The 16,688-nt window shown below is 29.2% G+C and overlaps 1 protein-coding gene and 1 non-coding gene across 3 annotated transcripts; one reads left to right on the top strand and one right to left on the bottom strand.

The window, feature by feature from the left end:
• Positions 1-10,713: 10,713 nt before the first annotated feature.
• On the top strand, positions 10,714-10,806 carry Trnai-uau. Its single transcript is given in 2 exon segments — positions 10,714-10,751; positions 10,771-10,806. It is a non-coding gene; the product is annotated as a tRNA-Ile (tRNA).
• Positions 10,807-11,677: 871 nt separating this feature from the next.
• On the bottom strand, positions 11,678-16,047 carry LOC111031767 (uncharacterized Golgi apparatus membrane protein-like protein CG5021). 2 transcript variants are annotated; one of them, XM_022311850.1, is made up of 8 exons: positions 15,975-15,998; positions 15,768-15,841; positions 15,631-15,695; positions 14,859-15,013; positions 14,677-14,756; positions 13,519-13,644; positions 13,304-13,435; positions 11,678-11,981 (listed from the first exon to the last, which is right to left on the bottom strand). In XM_022311850.1, the coding sequence occupies exons 2-8, from the start codon at positions 15,768-15,770 to the stop codon at positions 11,907-11,909; spliced, it is 636 nt and encodes a 211-aa protein (XP_022167542.1). In that variant the 5' UTR covers positions 15,771-15,841; positions 15,975-15,998; the 3' UTR covers positions 11,678-11,906. The 2 variants fall into 2 exon arrangements, with proteins under 2 accessions (XP_022167542.1, XP_022167543.1); XM_022311851.1 differs by having other exon boundaries at positions 13,519-13,632; positions 15,768-16,047.
• Positions 16,048-16,688: the final 641 nt, after the last annotated feature.

The following is a 16,688-nucleotide window of genomic DNA, read 5'->3' as shown; positions in this document are numbered from 1 at the left end:
GAAAATTAAAAACAAACATAAAATTATTTAGTGGATCCATGTAACAGCCGTCGTTTGTCCACGTTCAACCGTCACACACACACACACACACACACGCTCCAATTTCACGACAGAAGAGGGACTCCTCCAGCTCGTCATGGTAGCGACGTGTTCTATTGCAACTAATTTAATGTAGGTAATCATACTGTCTAGTCGCCTCTACGCATTTAGCTTCACTGACCTCGCCTATATTAATTACTTAGTTTGCTAAAATATATTTTCCTCCTACATTACATATCATACATATTATAAAATAATTGTAATGACTATACTCTATAACATACCACAATGTTATAATAGAAATGGATAGGTACAACTAGTTTGCATACATTTTAAATGTATCTATACAAGAGGTACATCCTGGTTTCACAGTGGTAATGTTTACCCTATTATAAATACATGATTATCGAATATGATATTTACAGTTTAAAATGTTTTATTTGTACCTACATTACTAAGTAATTATTTAAGTACACTCTCGTCTCTCTCTCTGAAACAATTCGAGAATAGCCTAGTCAGATTTACTGAAGACGAACAATTGCATTTGACACCTAAGTCTTCTTTTAATATTTTATGAGGTATATGGTTTTTTTTTTTTTTATGAGTGGAAATCAATTAATACAATTAATAGTGGTGGCATGTCCGTGTTTGAGTACAATTATTTAAGACATTGCATCAATTCGGTTATTATTATTTACATATTTATGATAGGTAAGTAGGCATGGAAATGTAAAATGGTATTAAACAAGCGACAGTATCTGCCCCAGGTGGCATATACACTCGACCACGGCGCGACTGGACTAAGGCCGGATATAATGTAACTCACCCAGACGGATATCGATTGGAAATTCTTTCGAGTATCATTAGAAACGATGCGCTAAAAAATACATTAAACATTGAGATTGATTGCATTTTTACATCCAGCAATGCGTTTTAATCGGACACGTGTGCGTGTGTAGATAGCGCGCGCCTACGATAGTTTGCGAGCCGTGCACGTGTGTACGTATGTGTGGGCAAGTACGTTACCGTTGTGCGTGAAACGATTTATGCAATTTTCAAAACTGTTTATTTATAGAAAAGCGGCAGACATGATATGTATCGTGTGTGTGTGTGTGTGTGTGTGTGTGTGTGTGTGTGTGTGTGTGTGTATGCGCACACCTCTGTGGGCCAAAAATCGCAAACGGTTCTGTCTCATCTATCTCTTCGCCGCCAGAGTGCTATAATAAGTGCCTAAGCGTCGAAACCTCTCGTGTTCACATGTATAGTATTATACTATACAGGTATTCCAATTAAATCGTTTTAAAAGAGACGTATTTTCTTGGTCGTGCGAGTGCGCAACGAATGAGAACAACTCGAACGGGACGGATTAGTTACATCACGACGCGAGTTAAGTATAAGCGTATATTATTATTATTATGTTACTATTATTATCGCCACCGTCGTCGTCGAGGTGGAGGTAATTAACATGCATGAACACTTACCAGGTACACGATATGGCATAATGGCGTATGGGCATCACTAAAGTAGGCAAATACTTGTTTGGTTGTTTCACGCCGCCGCGCGCCCACTAATATATTTGGACTGTTTCCAGAACATTCGCACGTCCTCCTGCAGTCAACGCGAGCACACACGCCTTTCGTGTTAGCGCGACCACTTTTGGATTAACATTTTCTCCGTGTCAGTAATAATATCCGTACGTAATGAATACTATGTTCCACTGTGAGCTATCGGTCTATGTCCGTATATCGTTTCGATTATAATTATATCACCGAATTAATAATGACATAAATAGATATAACATACTGCAGGTCACACAACCCGACGACGCTCACCCCTTACCACCGTTTGTTATTCCGAGTGAAGAGTTGAATGTTTACCTACTGTTGACCTTACAATGATGCGTGTTTATTCTATTTTTGATTTTTGTGTGTACACGAAAAGAAGTCGAAATTCATGAACTGAAACATCTTTTCTTGTGGGAAAGTGAATCTAGTTGTTGTATTCGAGAGGTAAAAATGCCCAGAAATTTCCAAAAGCGCCAGAAATAAACAGACAAAAATTAGGAATTTTTACTCAAAATCAGTTTTTGACAAAATCGATTTTGGTTTTTGGTGTAGTCCAAAACTCGTTTGGAAGCCCGAGGTTATCTTAGTTAACAAATACCTATTCTTAATGATATAGTTACATACCATTATATTAAATGTATTTAAAATATTATATCTTAAAAAAATGTTTTTATAATAATACACTATGTCATGACTTTTGTATACTTTAAGGTGGCATTTTTAAATTTGTTGTTTTGATGTTTTTAAATTTTTATATGCCAATAGCCATTAAAAACTGCTATTTATCATAATACATTTATACAAAAGAAATTAGATTTCAACTGAACATAATTTATTACTACATTGAAAACGCTCAATAATTTTGTATTTTCCAGTACAATATATTATTATAGCATACCTACACCTATAGTAGTGTTTAATTGAAAAAAGTGGACATGTACCATGTGTGGAATTATACAATGAATTGATTTTGGCAATAAATTATATGAGAGACGGGAGGAGTCGGAAAAAACACTTTAGTATCAATAGTTATCGTTACCGACTGTAATTTATTTTTAACTTTTTTAAAATTATATTATATAGTATTGAATATTCAATGTTATATGGTAAAAATAATTTACCTGAATCGCCTAGTTAATAATAAATAGGTAAACATGGGGCAGTATTAAACATAACGAAGTCGATGTAATCAAAGTACCTATACATACATATTTTTTTTTTCAAAATTAATTAACAATCTGTATCCATACTAGACACAATAAGAAATTGTGATAAAGGTTAACATGTCACGAGGTTTTGTTGAAAGAAGCCACCCCATTGATAGCACTTTCCGTAAAGATATACATATAGTTATATATATATATGTATATATATGTATATGTGTATATATATTTACACAATACATTATATAGGTTTAGGTATAACTTATTGTGTCATGTTCAATTAAATTATAAACTAATGACGCACGTATTATATAATAATTGCGTAATTATTTATTTAGTTTAATTTACTTACAGAGAAATGCTGCTCGTCAATGAACAAAACTAATTATTTTTTTATAGGTAAGTGTTGACGCCCGGTAGCTGGTCCATTGGTCAGATTGGCTTGCGGTTTATTTATTTTTAATTATTAATTAATTTAAACTAAAAATAACTGATACAGGTTAACATGTTTGATGCACAATATCACTCATTTGGACTAAGGGAAGTTGTGAAGGTGTGAAGATATGTCACATTCTTGTGTGTCTCTACATTCGGTGAATAAATTATATTTAATAGATTTAGGATAGCCGCATGTTTGACATAATCTTGGTAGGTATAGATCTTTTTTCATAAGATGGGTATATGTGTAATGAGTATAACTATTTATTATGCAGTTCAATGCAACTCATCTCTTCGGTTGAGTGTCTTCAATTTGTTCCATTTTTCTTCTATTTTTATTTCATTCAAGGTATTTCCCATGTTTAACGATTCATTTTTCATCGGTTGTTGATAAATATTTTACAGCAATTATTTTATTTGAAGTTCCATAGGTGGCGTTACTTTTTCTTTTGTGGGTACCTAACTACGTCTGCTCTTTCATTTCCTAGTTAGTTGCTATGCATTAAACAACCATATTATGGTTGATTGTATTAGCCAAGTTGATTACTTTACAAACAATACCTACCTAGTACTTACTATAAATTATCATTATTACTATTAACTTGATTTATGGCACTCGTAGAGTCTATTAACATTATATAATTTTTGTTTTGAATGTCGGTATTGATTAAAATGTACGAAATAGATTTATATTATATAATTGCTAGTGTTTTGAATATGTACATACGTAAATACTATAATAATAAATTGTCCAATAATTTAGGGGATACTTCTGTTTGTTGAATATTTATTGGAATTTCAACTCCTTTGTCAATTTTTGAAGCAACTGTATGTATTATTAGTAGGTTTAGGATCTGGTTGTTGTCTGTCATTTGTATTAATGTTTATAATATATTGGATTTGTAGTTTCTTTTTTACTGGAGGACGAAATTGGAATAATAAATGAGTACTTTGTTGGTGTCAACAGTAATTTTATAGGATTACTCCTCTGGCCATTAATTAGTTTGTTATTTTTATTTTGAGTTGGTGTTATTTTTCTTTATACAGGTTATCGACAATAGCATATCGACAAGGATTGCTATCATCAGATACAAAATGGCTGCTTAGAGGGATATCACAAACATAGACATATAAAACAACTAGATAGCGGAATGCATAATATACACCCCTACAGAAACGCTGAAGTCGTGTGGCCATACGTCAACAGGTTAATGTTTACAAAATAACTCAATAGATACATATTTATATACGGTATTTATATCACGGACATAGGTATATTATCAACCATGCAATTTTGCCCTGTTGGCATATGGCTGCCCGACTCAATATCATCCTGTAGTCGGCTATCTAGTTGTTTTATATGTCTATGATCTCAAATTGCAAAATATATCGATTTTTCTTATAATGAAAACTGGCTCCCTTTTCGCTGACCTTTTTGTTTTTATCGTCAAATATTTGATTGAGAGGGGTTATACGCAATAACCTTAAATATTTCAACCCTGGTGTTTTAAAATGTCAAATTGACTACCCTAATGTAAACTGTTGCATAAGTTGGTTTCTTTTGGGGGGTGTGTTACTATTCTTATTATCTATTGTAGCATTACAGTCTCGTACAGTCTTACTCTTTGTATTATACTACGTATTCTTTGTTAATATTACGATGTTCTAATAAAATAAAAAACATACAAATAAGTACAATTATTTATCGATTTTTTTCTCTCGTCAGCGTCGTGACTTTCCCATTTGTCATACCAACACTATTGCTTAATTGTGTCCACATTGTTCTTTTCTGAAGAAAATATTCTTATAAATATTCTTGAAAATATTTTATTTTTCGATTCATATTTCAGTTGTAATATTACGATTGCGTGGCGTCGTGTAAGTACAATATTATAGTTATAGTTCCTTGATTATAGGTATACCACTAGTGTATAATATATAATATATTTATTTAGAACAAATGTTTCGGGATAATCATACTATCGTCAAATAATTAAAACTAGTCAATTTTACGTATATATTTAAATTTAAAACATATTATCCAAATCCAATGTTAATTTAATTTAACTATAATGTATTACTATGTTAAGCTTGTTTTTGTTAGTTAAATGACTTACAAATTGTTCGAATCTATGTAAAAAGTCGACTACCTAACCCGTAATAATATAATACCTAGTTAATAAATAACACATTTCGTGTCAAGTACAATTGATTTTTGTATTGCATTTGAAAGGACGGCTTAAAGAAAATGATTGCACTCTTAGATAATACCATCATGATTTGTTAGGAAAGCTTCTTGATCTTGGCTTAAGGGAAAACTACCTCATTAACTCCATTACGGTCAATAATCAAATAATCAATACTCAATAATATGGGTATCTAAAAACTTAATAAAGGTAGGTAATACCTAATACAGTAATACATATACGCTTTTTTTAGTTGAAAGTACAGCAGTTGTTGTGGCCATTGGTTAAAAATTACAATGTTTCACACACAATAATTATACCGCATTACCGCAGCGATTTCATTTCAGCTGCTTACCTAAACGCCAGTAGTACCTGACGAGTACATATTCGGAGTTGCCCGATTGCGGCCCGAGTAGTCGTACTTTATCCCAAATATAAGCATACCGATTGCGGCCCATCTAAACACACATTGGTTCACAAAATAGCTTATAATTGATAAAATTAAGCATTTTGTATTAGACATATTTGTATATGCAACTCAAATACGCAATGTCTCGTTTGTGATTGTTGTCATAAATATATATGAATTTGGCTTGTTAAAATTTCTTTATTGAATTTTTTAACAAAACTTTTACAACTTTTATTTGTACAACACAATTTTTCTATATCATTTGCTATAGTAACTTATGAAATCGAAATTTATATTTAAATATTACTAATATTTGTTTATCTTTTTCGCTTAACATTTCGTCCGTCACTTACACTTTATAACGAAGAACGAGACAACACTAACCTAATAAGCAATATTTAACAGCATAATATGTTCCACCACTTGCAATCTTACATTTCATCTGATTTTTTTTATCTTTAATGGACTGGAAATTACCACGCCGAATATTGGCGATCGTGGGAATCGTGAATACGGTAGTTATATATTTATGTCAAAATACGTATCGGGCTCAATCGGGATATTAATCAGTACAATACCTAAACAGTTATTATATTTTTAGTACACTCTAGTATCTCAAAAATACTACGAGAATAAACAAGTCCTAGGTATTGATTGAAAAACAGACAAAAATTGTCATCTATCTGGAAGGTGAATTAAATTAGGTGATGCACTTCAAGTGCCGAATTTGTTTATGATTGTACAACTTTGGTACCTACGTATAATTAATAAAAAAATAATATGTGATTGTGAGTATTAAATACCTAATTAAAATATTGTGACAATTATGTGGTTATATTATGTTTTAATTATTTGTGATGAATAAAAGTGAACCTAAATACTTAATTACGGAATTTTAATGTTTATCCTCATTCCTCAGACGATATACCTTTCCGTCAGGATGAGACTGATTACTATTATAATTTAGTCTAGATTATCAGAATGTATGTTAAAAAAATAATGTCGACATTACACGATTTTTAACACTAAATTCTGATCATTCCGTGTACAACATTATGATTGTACCTATAGGTCCTTCTGGACATGGTCTGGTGGAATATATGACCATCGCCTGTTAGATTTGTGTCAAATTAATAATTATATATGGCTCAAAAAGTTTGAAACTGTAATTTATAAATATTTACAGCGGTCTAATGTAGACTTAATAATTGATACGGTAAATTCAATGGACGTAAAGAAAATTTAATTTTTAATTTAGTTGGAAAACATAAATTAGATACATAGAGTGTTGTAGTTTGACTAATGGTTTACACTTAAGTTGAAATAGACATTTTGAGGTCATTAGTCAACGTACATTTCTTCTTACATTTTCAGAATTATATCTTAGAAAAAAAGTTATATTTATCGATAAGGTATGATACCGTTATACCGATACACAATCTTCACTTTTATACTTGAGTTTATAGGCACCTAGGTACCTATAATTATTATAGTATGTGGTACACATGAATTCCACCACCAAAATGTATACATTTATTCTTAGACCTAAATATCACTCTCTATTCCGGTGTTGTCAATTATTATTAGCATATGATCAATAGTTTTATTCACATTTTCACTTAAAGGCTTAAAAATTATTAAATTTAATGTCTGTGTTTGTTTTTAACGTTATTTGAAATTCGCAACCGATTTTGTTTTAATAGATAATAGCTTAGTTTGATTGTTATTAGATAAAATTCGTGGTTATTATTAGTTTTTATCGAATTTATATTCAATTTCTATACAATATAATAGTATCGTACCACGTATACTTACCGGCATCGAAATTCAAAGGACTGTCGTGAGTAGGTTGTTTATTGAACATTCCATTATCATATTATATTTAGTTGGCTCTACATAATATTATATTATGTATTTATGTACCTACCTATGCCATAGTAGGTATGTGGGGATAGGAGCAACTAGGTGGGTGCTTGTGGGTGCTTCAGCATCCTCAGCCTTTAATTTAGCACCCCCAGATCAAAATCACCAAAAATTTAAAAATCATCATAAGAAAATTTTTTTTTTGTTTTCATGAGATTTTTTTTTATTTGACTTTTTAGCCGAAACACAAATTGGGCATTTGAAATTTGTTTATTAAAAATTATATTACAGTGTACACGCATTACGCTGCCCAATCGTTGTCATTATCTAAACCCATTTGAACGATTTCAATAACATATTTCGCTTTCTTATATTAATGTGAACTGTAAAATATGTTAACTATTATACATTTCAAAATGTTTAATATTTTTAATTTGAATAAAAAAAAACAAAAAAAAAACTATCTCTTTATAGAAGATGAAAGTATTGATAATCCTGGAACCTCTTGTCGATGTTTCCTCTGTATAATTTTAGTACCCCCAGTTTTTGGCCTCTAGTTGCACCTATGTATGCGGGAAACACAATACTATTAATATTAGTTACCTATTAACAACACTAATATCGTTTTAATGATTGGAACTGCAGGTAACTCTTCTAGTTTTGGGACATCAGCGTTAACATATCACCTTGGAGCCAAGTAGAACGAACAGTTACTGTATAACTATAACATAATATTATTATTGCATCATGATGTGTAAGTACATATTATAGAGATTATTGGGCTATTTCTGTACTAATTAAGGAGTACCATACTATTTTTCAAATGAGAGCCCCCCTTTTTACTGAAAATTATTTAGCGAATGGTATTTTTGAAAATGTTGATGTATCTAAATAAAAATTCTAACGGGTACCTAGTTCTGGGTTATCAAAATGTTTATGCTAAAGATAATAGTCTTTAAAAATGGTTTTGTAAAAATAAAAGCTATATGTAATGTTAGGTGTAATATTTATTATACTTTGATCATTTCTACAAATTATTTATATTGATAAACCAATAGTAATTGCCAACTTTTTCAAATCGTCTAAGCCCTCTACTACTTGACCAATTACCATAGATATATCATCATTAAAACACAAAGTTACATAACTCAAAAACTACGTGCTTGAATTTTGATTTAGATACATCAAAATTCTCAACAAAAAATATCTGCTTAATAATTAAAAATGAAAAAGGGAGTTTACTATTTGAAAAACTGAAGTTTGTCACAGGATCATCCTTAAGTGGCACAAAAAATTTCAATAATTCGAAAAAAGGTTTTCAATTGTATATACTATATAGGCAATTCAAAAAATCTAAATTTCAATATATGCATTATTAAGCATAAAAATAAGATGACCTAACCTAACCACACAAATATCACAGGCACAATATTTATTTTATTTATATCCCTAAATAGCTATTACATTTCAAAAATATGATATGCTTAAAATGTTTGTTAGTCATTGCTGTTATTTGTTTTTTTTTTTGTCATGGAAGTACCTACCGCCAATAATAAATATTTTTTTACCAAGGTACTGCTGGGAAGTGGTCTATTGTATTTATTAAATACCTGTAAAGACAATTAATTAATTAAATTCTTTTGTAATAAATAATAACCATAATATTCAAAATATTTATAATTACTTTTTAAATAAATGAAATAATCGCAAACAATCGAAGTTTTTGTTAGTGAAGTTCTTAAATATCGATTAATTTTAATATCTACCGATCTTGTAATAAATAGGTACCTACATATTTATGATGTTAGAAAACGTTAAAAAAAAATCTTTAATGAATATTCTTCATTATGTTTGTGTTCTACAACACTCTGTTCAGGAGCATTTATACAGTATACTCTATCCCAAATATCGATTTTGGATCATTGATTCTGATTCAAAAAACGAATAACTGTAAATATTTAAAATGTTCACCAAATGCTCATTTTATCATTGCCATACACTACAAAATATGTGCCTGAAAGACATAAAAATATGTATTAGATGATAAACAGAAAATCTTATTATTGCCAATAATTAGTTAAACTTATTATCAGTAAATTAAGAAGAAACAAAGGTTATATACAAGGTTATACTTGTCTTAAATAAATGGTATTTTCTTGAGACATAAGAGTAAGTTATAAAGAGAGTTCTTCAATTGTATGCAACCAAAATCCGAAATTAATATGTTTGTTTCCTTGTATTATGTCCAGGTTTATAGGAATTAAACATAAAACATTTTGGTATTTTCCCAAAATGCAATATTATATTTGTTACACTTATTTAAATTGTTATGGAATGGGTACAATTAGGTAATATTGTATTCTCACCCAACAATATTTCATTTGTCCATAACTGTTCTGAATTCAGATTCATTTCCGTCAAGAAATTTGTAAATTAGAATTATAGAAATGATACAGAATCATTCCATGAATTACGTGTTTCATAGGGTGATTTATACAATTCAATTTTTTTTTTTTTATCAAATTTGCTGATTTAGTAGAACATTTTTGTTAAATCCACAAACTTACACATTTTCCAAATCTAATTTTTGACTGTTTTTTATGTACCTACCTATGTGGGTGGTGGGTTTATATTGCAACTTTGGCATCCTAATATAAAATTAAATACACAGTATTATATCAATTATGTCATACGAAAAATTACTAGGTATAATACAAAAAATTAATGCCTGTTATATGTTAGAAATACAGGATTAAAAAATTTAATAGCACTTTTTAGTAGGTAGATATTTTCAATTGATGTTCAACATAATATGAGCTACGCGCACATCTATGATGACTGGCTAATGAATATAGTAAATCATTATACAAAACTATTATCATATCATTCAATATTTTATCTTTTCTATTGTTCAATAACAATAATAATAATAAACACTTGATTAAACAAATAAAATTAAAATACTTGCATCAACGATATTTGAATAAACAATTTCGTTACCGCCGTTGGCAAGACCACTTAAATGGGTACAAATCGGCTCCTGACGAACAGGTCCAGTGGCGCAATCGGTTAGCGCACGGTACTTATAAGACAGTTGTTCGTGAGCGATGCCGGGGTTGTGAGTTCGAGCCTCACCTGGACCACAAACTTTTTTGCATTTTTTTCCACATGTATTGACCCCACAACCGACCAACCAATGGCAACACTACTACACGACAATTGTATTTTATTTATTATTACCATTACTGTCAATAAAATGATGAGTGATGTTATTTAATTTATTGATATAAATCACCAATGTTTTGTTTTTCATTCACTTTAAAAATCAAACGGTTTCCGCAATGCTAATATTTCCATGGCTTACCTATTTATAATTTTCTATTTCTGTAACTCAAATTTGTACTTTATTTAGAGAATTTAATCTGGCCATCTTCAAGCCATTATAAACGTAGTAATAATTGATGATACAGGAGACAAGGATTATGGCAGACGTTTGTCAGCCAAAAAAATCTGATAATATTGATATTCTGGATATTATTGTCACTTTACAATTTATTTTATATCTTTTAAAAATGTCAAACACTTAATCTACGCTATGTATTGATTGTGATGTTAAATTAGATTTTTTTTTGTAGAAAAAAGAAATTTCAGAGGGGTTAGCAGTTTAGAACCCTAAAAATTCTATCCCTGTAAACGTCACTAGATAAGACCCACACAACAAATATAAAAAATATTATATTATAAGTAATATGCATCGTTATGTTCACAAATAAACTTATTTTCTGTTACAGTTTTTAATGAAATAAGATTAAATATGTACATTGTGTATTATACCTACTACTTTTCAAATGTTGAGTAAATTATTTATAATAAGTTTTTTTTTATAATTAACTATAAGCTATTAATCATTAACCATGTAATAAATAGAACAAATTATTTATCAAATCTGTCATTAGTTTAATAATTTATCCATACACACACACAACATAGCATACTTGTCTATGTCTGATTACGAGACCAAAGTATTATTATTATTATTTTTTTTTTTTGATATAAAGCAAATATTTGTATTTCTTTGTATTTGTAAACTCTTTAATAATGCATGTTGTTTTTTTATTAGACTTCATAATTCATTTACCCATGTACACAATTATAATATATAGTTATGGTAATGGTACATACAGATAATTATAATTTACATTTAGCCATACAGTTGGAGTAACAATTCATTTTTTCTTTAATATTAGACAATACCAGTTGGTTTTATATTTGGTGGACTGCTTGGAGGATTATTTAAACTTGACATTGTCTCTCTTACCTGGAAATTATAAAAGATATTATTACCCACCATAGTTTTATACAATTGATAAACTGAATAATACATATTTACATACATGATATTCAAATTACTGAGTTTAGTAATCAAAAGTGACATTACATAACTAACTCAAAGTAAATAAAATATAATTATTAAAATCTTTAAGAGGATTCTACACCCACATATTGTTTTTATCACGAGAAACACACAACATAAAAAATTTCACATTTCAAATAGTCCACTTTACTATATTATTATTGAAAAAAGTGTAAATTGACCTATTTAAAATTTAAAGGTAAAATTATTATGACATCTTGGAGGCTTTTATTTATATTTTAATTACAAAGCCAGTTATGAGTACCTATTCTAAAGGTGGACATTTTAAAATTGTCATAATTTGCTTCAAAATCAAAATACTGATTTAAGTCTCCTAGATAAAATAAAAATCTTACCATTAAGTTTAATAAAAGGTCATTTCTCTCTAATCTTAAACATAACTGAGTGAAATGGATTATCGTGAATGTACAATTTACTATGATTGTAAGTTGGAAACAACACATGCTGGTGTGGCGTTTCTCTTAAACAATATTATGTGTTTGGGTAAAATTTCAAATACAACTTGAATGTTTAATTTGTTATTTTATTTTAAGCTAAAAATAGATGTCACTAAAATCTATGTTGTAGTCAGAATTTTAGAGAATATATTTTACTGTGAATGTTCTGTGAATAATCTATAGTTTTTATTTAGTTACATTGATTAAAAAAAAATAGGTATACAAAAGATTATTAGGCCTCAATTTATCAACAACATTTTAATTTTAATATTTTTCAATTATATAATATAATATGGCAGAGGTTCCCAAATTGTTCACCGTGTAACCCATTTTGAAAAATATTTAAATTTTCGCAACTCGCAACATACAAATGAGTTTTTTTCTGTTTCATTGTTATTTCTAACTTTCTGTTTGGCAGTGTTGTGGTAACATGTCACTGGTACAGTGGTACACTTCTAATTTTCATAAATAATGATCAATGATAAAACCAAATACGAACATCAGAGTACAATATATTAACATGGAAGATACTGTATCATAGACTTGTATGACGTATAGTATATATAAGTAATTTATCATTAAATATTTTATCATATACAAAAATATATAAATATTTCAAAATTGAAAGTGATCTACTAGAAATATAACAATGAGCCACAGTTAGGGAACCTCTGCAATAAGCTATAAATTATTTTAATATAACAGAACTTGGAGCTATAGATAGTGAAAACAAAGTTCTTATGAATTATATTTTATAAATGTTCTTACTTTTCCAATGTTTTGAAAAATAAAACTACTGGCCATTGAAGAAATACCCAGGTTATCTTGATTCCCTCCTTTGCATTTAATATAACCATACAAATTTGCAATGTTTAAAGTCAACGCTATGCTGACCAATAACTATAGAAAAAATAAGAAAACATATTGTACAATTGTTAAATCATAAGAATAAACCCATACAATGAAATATGTGTTCTAGTTACCATCCATTTAAAATTTATGCTAAAGAATGATGTGATAAAGAATAAAATCCACATTCCAGTGACAGACCATAGTCCAGCCCAAAATATTCTATATTCACTGGAGTTAATTCGATGCTGCACAGATCCCTGTTGACAAAGGGAACTCATAATATTTACTGACTATGACCATGTTATAAAAATTATATATTTAAAAATACATGTGTAGCAAAGGTTTGGTTGAGTAATGAGCCAAATATCAGCATTTGGTATAAAAATATATTATTGTCTCTCATCATAACATTATAATTAGGGCTGTGAATTTAATGCAAAAAAAAGGAATATAAAATGCCAAAAATTATAGTATACAATTTATTAAAAATGGTTTTTAATTTAATTTTTATATTTATATTAATATTGGATACAGGATATTAAACATTAGAACAAAAAAGTGTTCAAAAAGTATTTAAAAAAAAAAAATAATAAAAATGTTGATTGAATTTGATTTGACAATATGCCAAAATAACTTTTCTAAGTTATCTAGTTGTCTAGCAATTGCCTTATTTTATTGAAACGTTATCTTTACCTAACCCGTATTTTACACGTGTGACTCGTGTAAAATATTATTTAATAAAATATAAATTTGACATAATATATACAGCCCGTGTAAAATAAAAAAAAAAAGTTTTCAAACAAGTCAATTGATGGAATTTGATTAAAAATACTAGAAAATGAACTAAAAAAGCAAAGTATGACCTAAAAATGCGAAAAAATGACCTAAAAATGCAAAAACGTCAAAAAATGCAAAATAAAAGTTTCATAGATGGATTTGTTATTACATAATTCAAATTATGTACTCACAAAGCTATGTTTTACAATCACCAAAAAAAAATGCACTTTCCTATGAATTCACAGCCCTAATTATAAGTAAAATACAAAAATTGTTAACCATACTTCCTATATAATAAAAGTCCTGGGTTAAGATTAGAATAATTTAATGAAAAATCAATATATTATTTTAAAGTCCGGTATCTATAGATTAATAAATGGTCTAATTTTAACCCAGCATAACATAAAAGAAACCAATTTTTTAATTTTAAGCACTAATTCATGAAGGTTCTCCTACATAATGATGACAAACACCAATGGTAGTGAGGATAGTAGGAACCAAAAATGTCTCACCTTTCGTGATTCATAAACCCAATGTGAAACCCCATCATCGTCTACATAATTCCACCATCTGAGGCCGACCATAATACGACCTAAATATCAAAAACAATAATTATAATTTGTAGGTAAATATAAAATTTTTTATACAATTTGTATATAATATATTAAAATACACAATCAAGTAGATAACTAACCTGTTATATTTTTCACAATCCAAAAGTCCATAGATAATAATAAAATTATAAGAACAAATAATGTGATAAAGCTTTCAGTAAATATTCTTCCGAAAAAATAGATGACAACAGCAGACACTCTGAAGAATAAGTGAAAAAAAGTTACACATGGATGCCTGAAATAAAACAAATAAAATTGTATTCTTCAAGAGAAAAGTTATTAAACGCAGCATAAACTACATTATTGTGGAACATTAAAATATTAGTAGGATTTGGGTACTGTCAAAAAATGTATAAGCTTATAAATTATAATATTATTATAATAGAATGTATGACTGGCTAAAGTAAAACAAAAATATTGAGGTATTGAGTTTCTAGTAGGTAATAACTAATAACAAATGACTGGGTATTATACAAGTGTGTGAGAAGTTTTGTTTTATTCAATATATTAAGAGACCACTGCTTGTTTTTACTGGACGTTAATTTTATGCTAACGTTGGATTTGCTCCTAATGCGGGTTATGGACATATCTGACCGATGTCGAATAGTATCTGACAAAATGTTAAATTTACTTTTATGGTTTTAGAATACTAGGCTGATTGTCTAGGTCTATAATATTTGGTATGGCTATTCAGTATTCATTTTTAAATAAATTATGGGTACAATAGGTTTTTAAATTTAATTCCCAAATATGTTGTTTGCAATTATTGTTCTATTTCCACATTCAGAACAGCCACTAAAAAGTTACAGAATATAATTAAGAGTATAGGTCTTGTATTCATATTCAACTAACGGTAATTTTCCAGAGTTTGTAGTGTTCTCCTCCCCGAAAGGGATAGTATCGTCGCTGAGCGGGTCCTGTAATCATCAGAACAATTAGGGTAACCATAAAGTAGGTAGGTAGATGATATAAAAACGATATAAACTTACCATTTATTTGATTAGTGGACAAAATACTGTGTTGCAATTGATGAGCACTGCTTAACTGTGTATCGGCAGTGGGGCTACATAGTATTCAAACAATATCATATTCTTATTATAAACGTTTGTAATTATAATACTATAGTACGTATACTTTAAAATGGTTTAAAATTCAGGAAAGAGTTCAACTTAAGTAAGTTGTAGAATATCATTTACCATTATAGGTATAATTCATATTCCATACTTCAATACAACGACTGACGTTTCACAATGAAGAATCCACGAATTTATGATTATGAATATTGTGATACGACGACAATTTTTTTGTTGCGATAACGATTACATTGATAAGTAAATTGATAACAGTCTGCTGGCCGCGGTGAACGGCCACCTAGATCCCCATCCAAATAGATCCCCATGATCTAAATGACACTAAGGGATCTAATTGGTAGGGGATCTAAATAACCATAGGGAACTAATTGACAATATCCTAACCGGGGATCTAAATTACCCATTTTGCGTTTAGATCTCCCTTGATCTACTAGATACCCCTTTTATGGCGGTAATTCAAAGTTACTCAACTCTCTTAAAGTCCTATTAGTCTTAATATCACTAATTATCACATACAAGTATACAACTATAAAAACACAATAAACACATACAAATTTATATTTAATGGAGTAATTATTATGATTTATAAGTCATGAAATCATGATCAAAAGTTAGTTATCTCACCACTGATTCATTAAAATCACAGATGTCTATATTATACTAGATACCGAACTGGGCGGTTTCTATATTACGAAAAGTGAGGCACACTGATAAGACAGCCGCCATGTTTTCGGTTGGCAAAAAACTATTTACTAGCCACAGACACGAATTAAGATATCTTAATTCGTGGCCACAGATCTCTATAATAAATATTATATA

The sequence above is a fragment of the Myzus persicae genome, unplaced genomic scaffold (assembly GCF_001856785.1).
Source record: "Myzus persicae strain clone G006 unplaced genomic scaffold, MPER_G0061.0, whole genome shotgun sequence".
NCBI lineage: Eukaryota > Metazoa > Arthropoda > Insecta > Hemiptera > Aphididae > Myzus > Myzus persicae.
The sequence above is the reverse complement of the archived record's forward strand: the minus strand, read 5'-3'. Positions and strand labels throughout refer to the sequence as shown.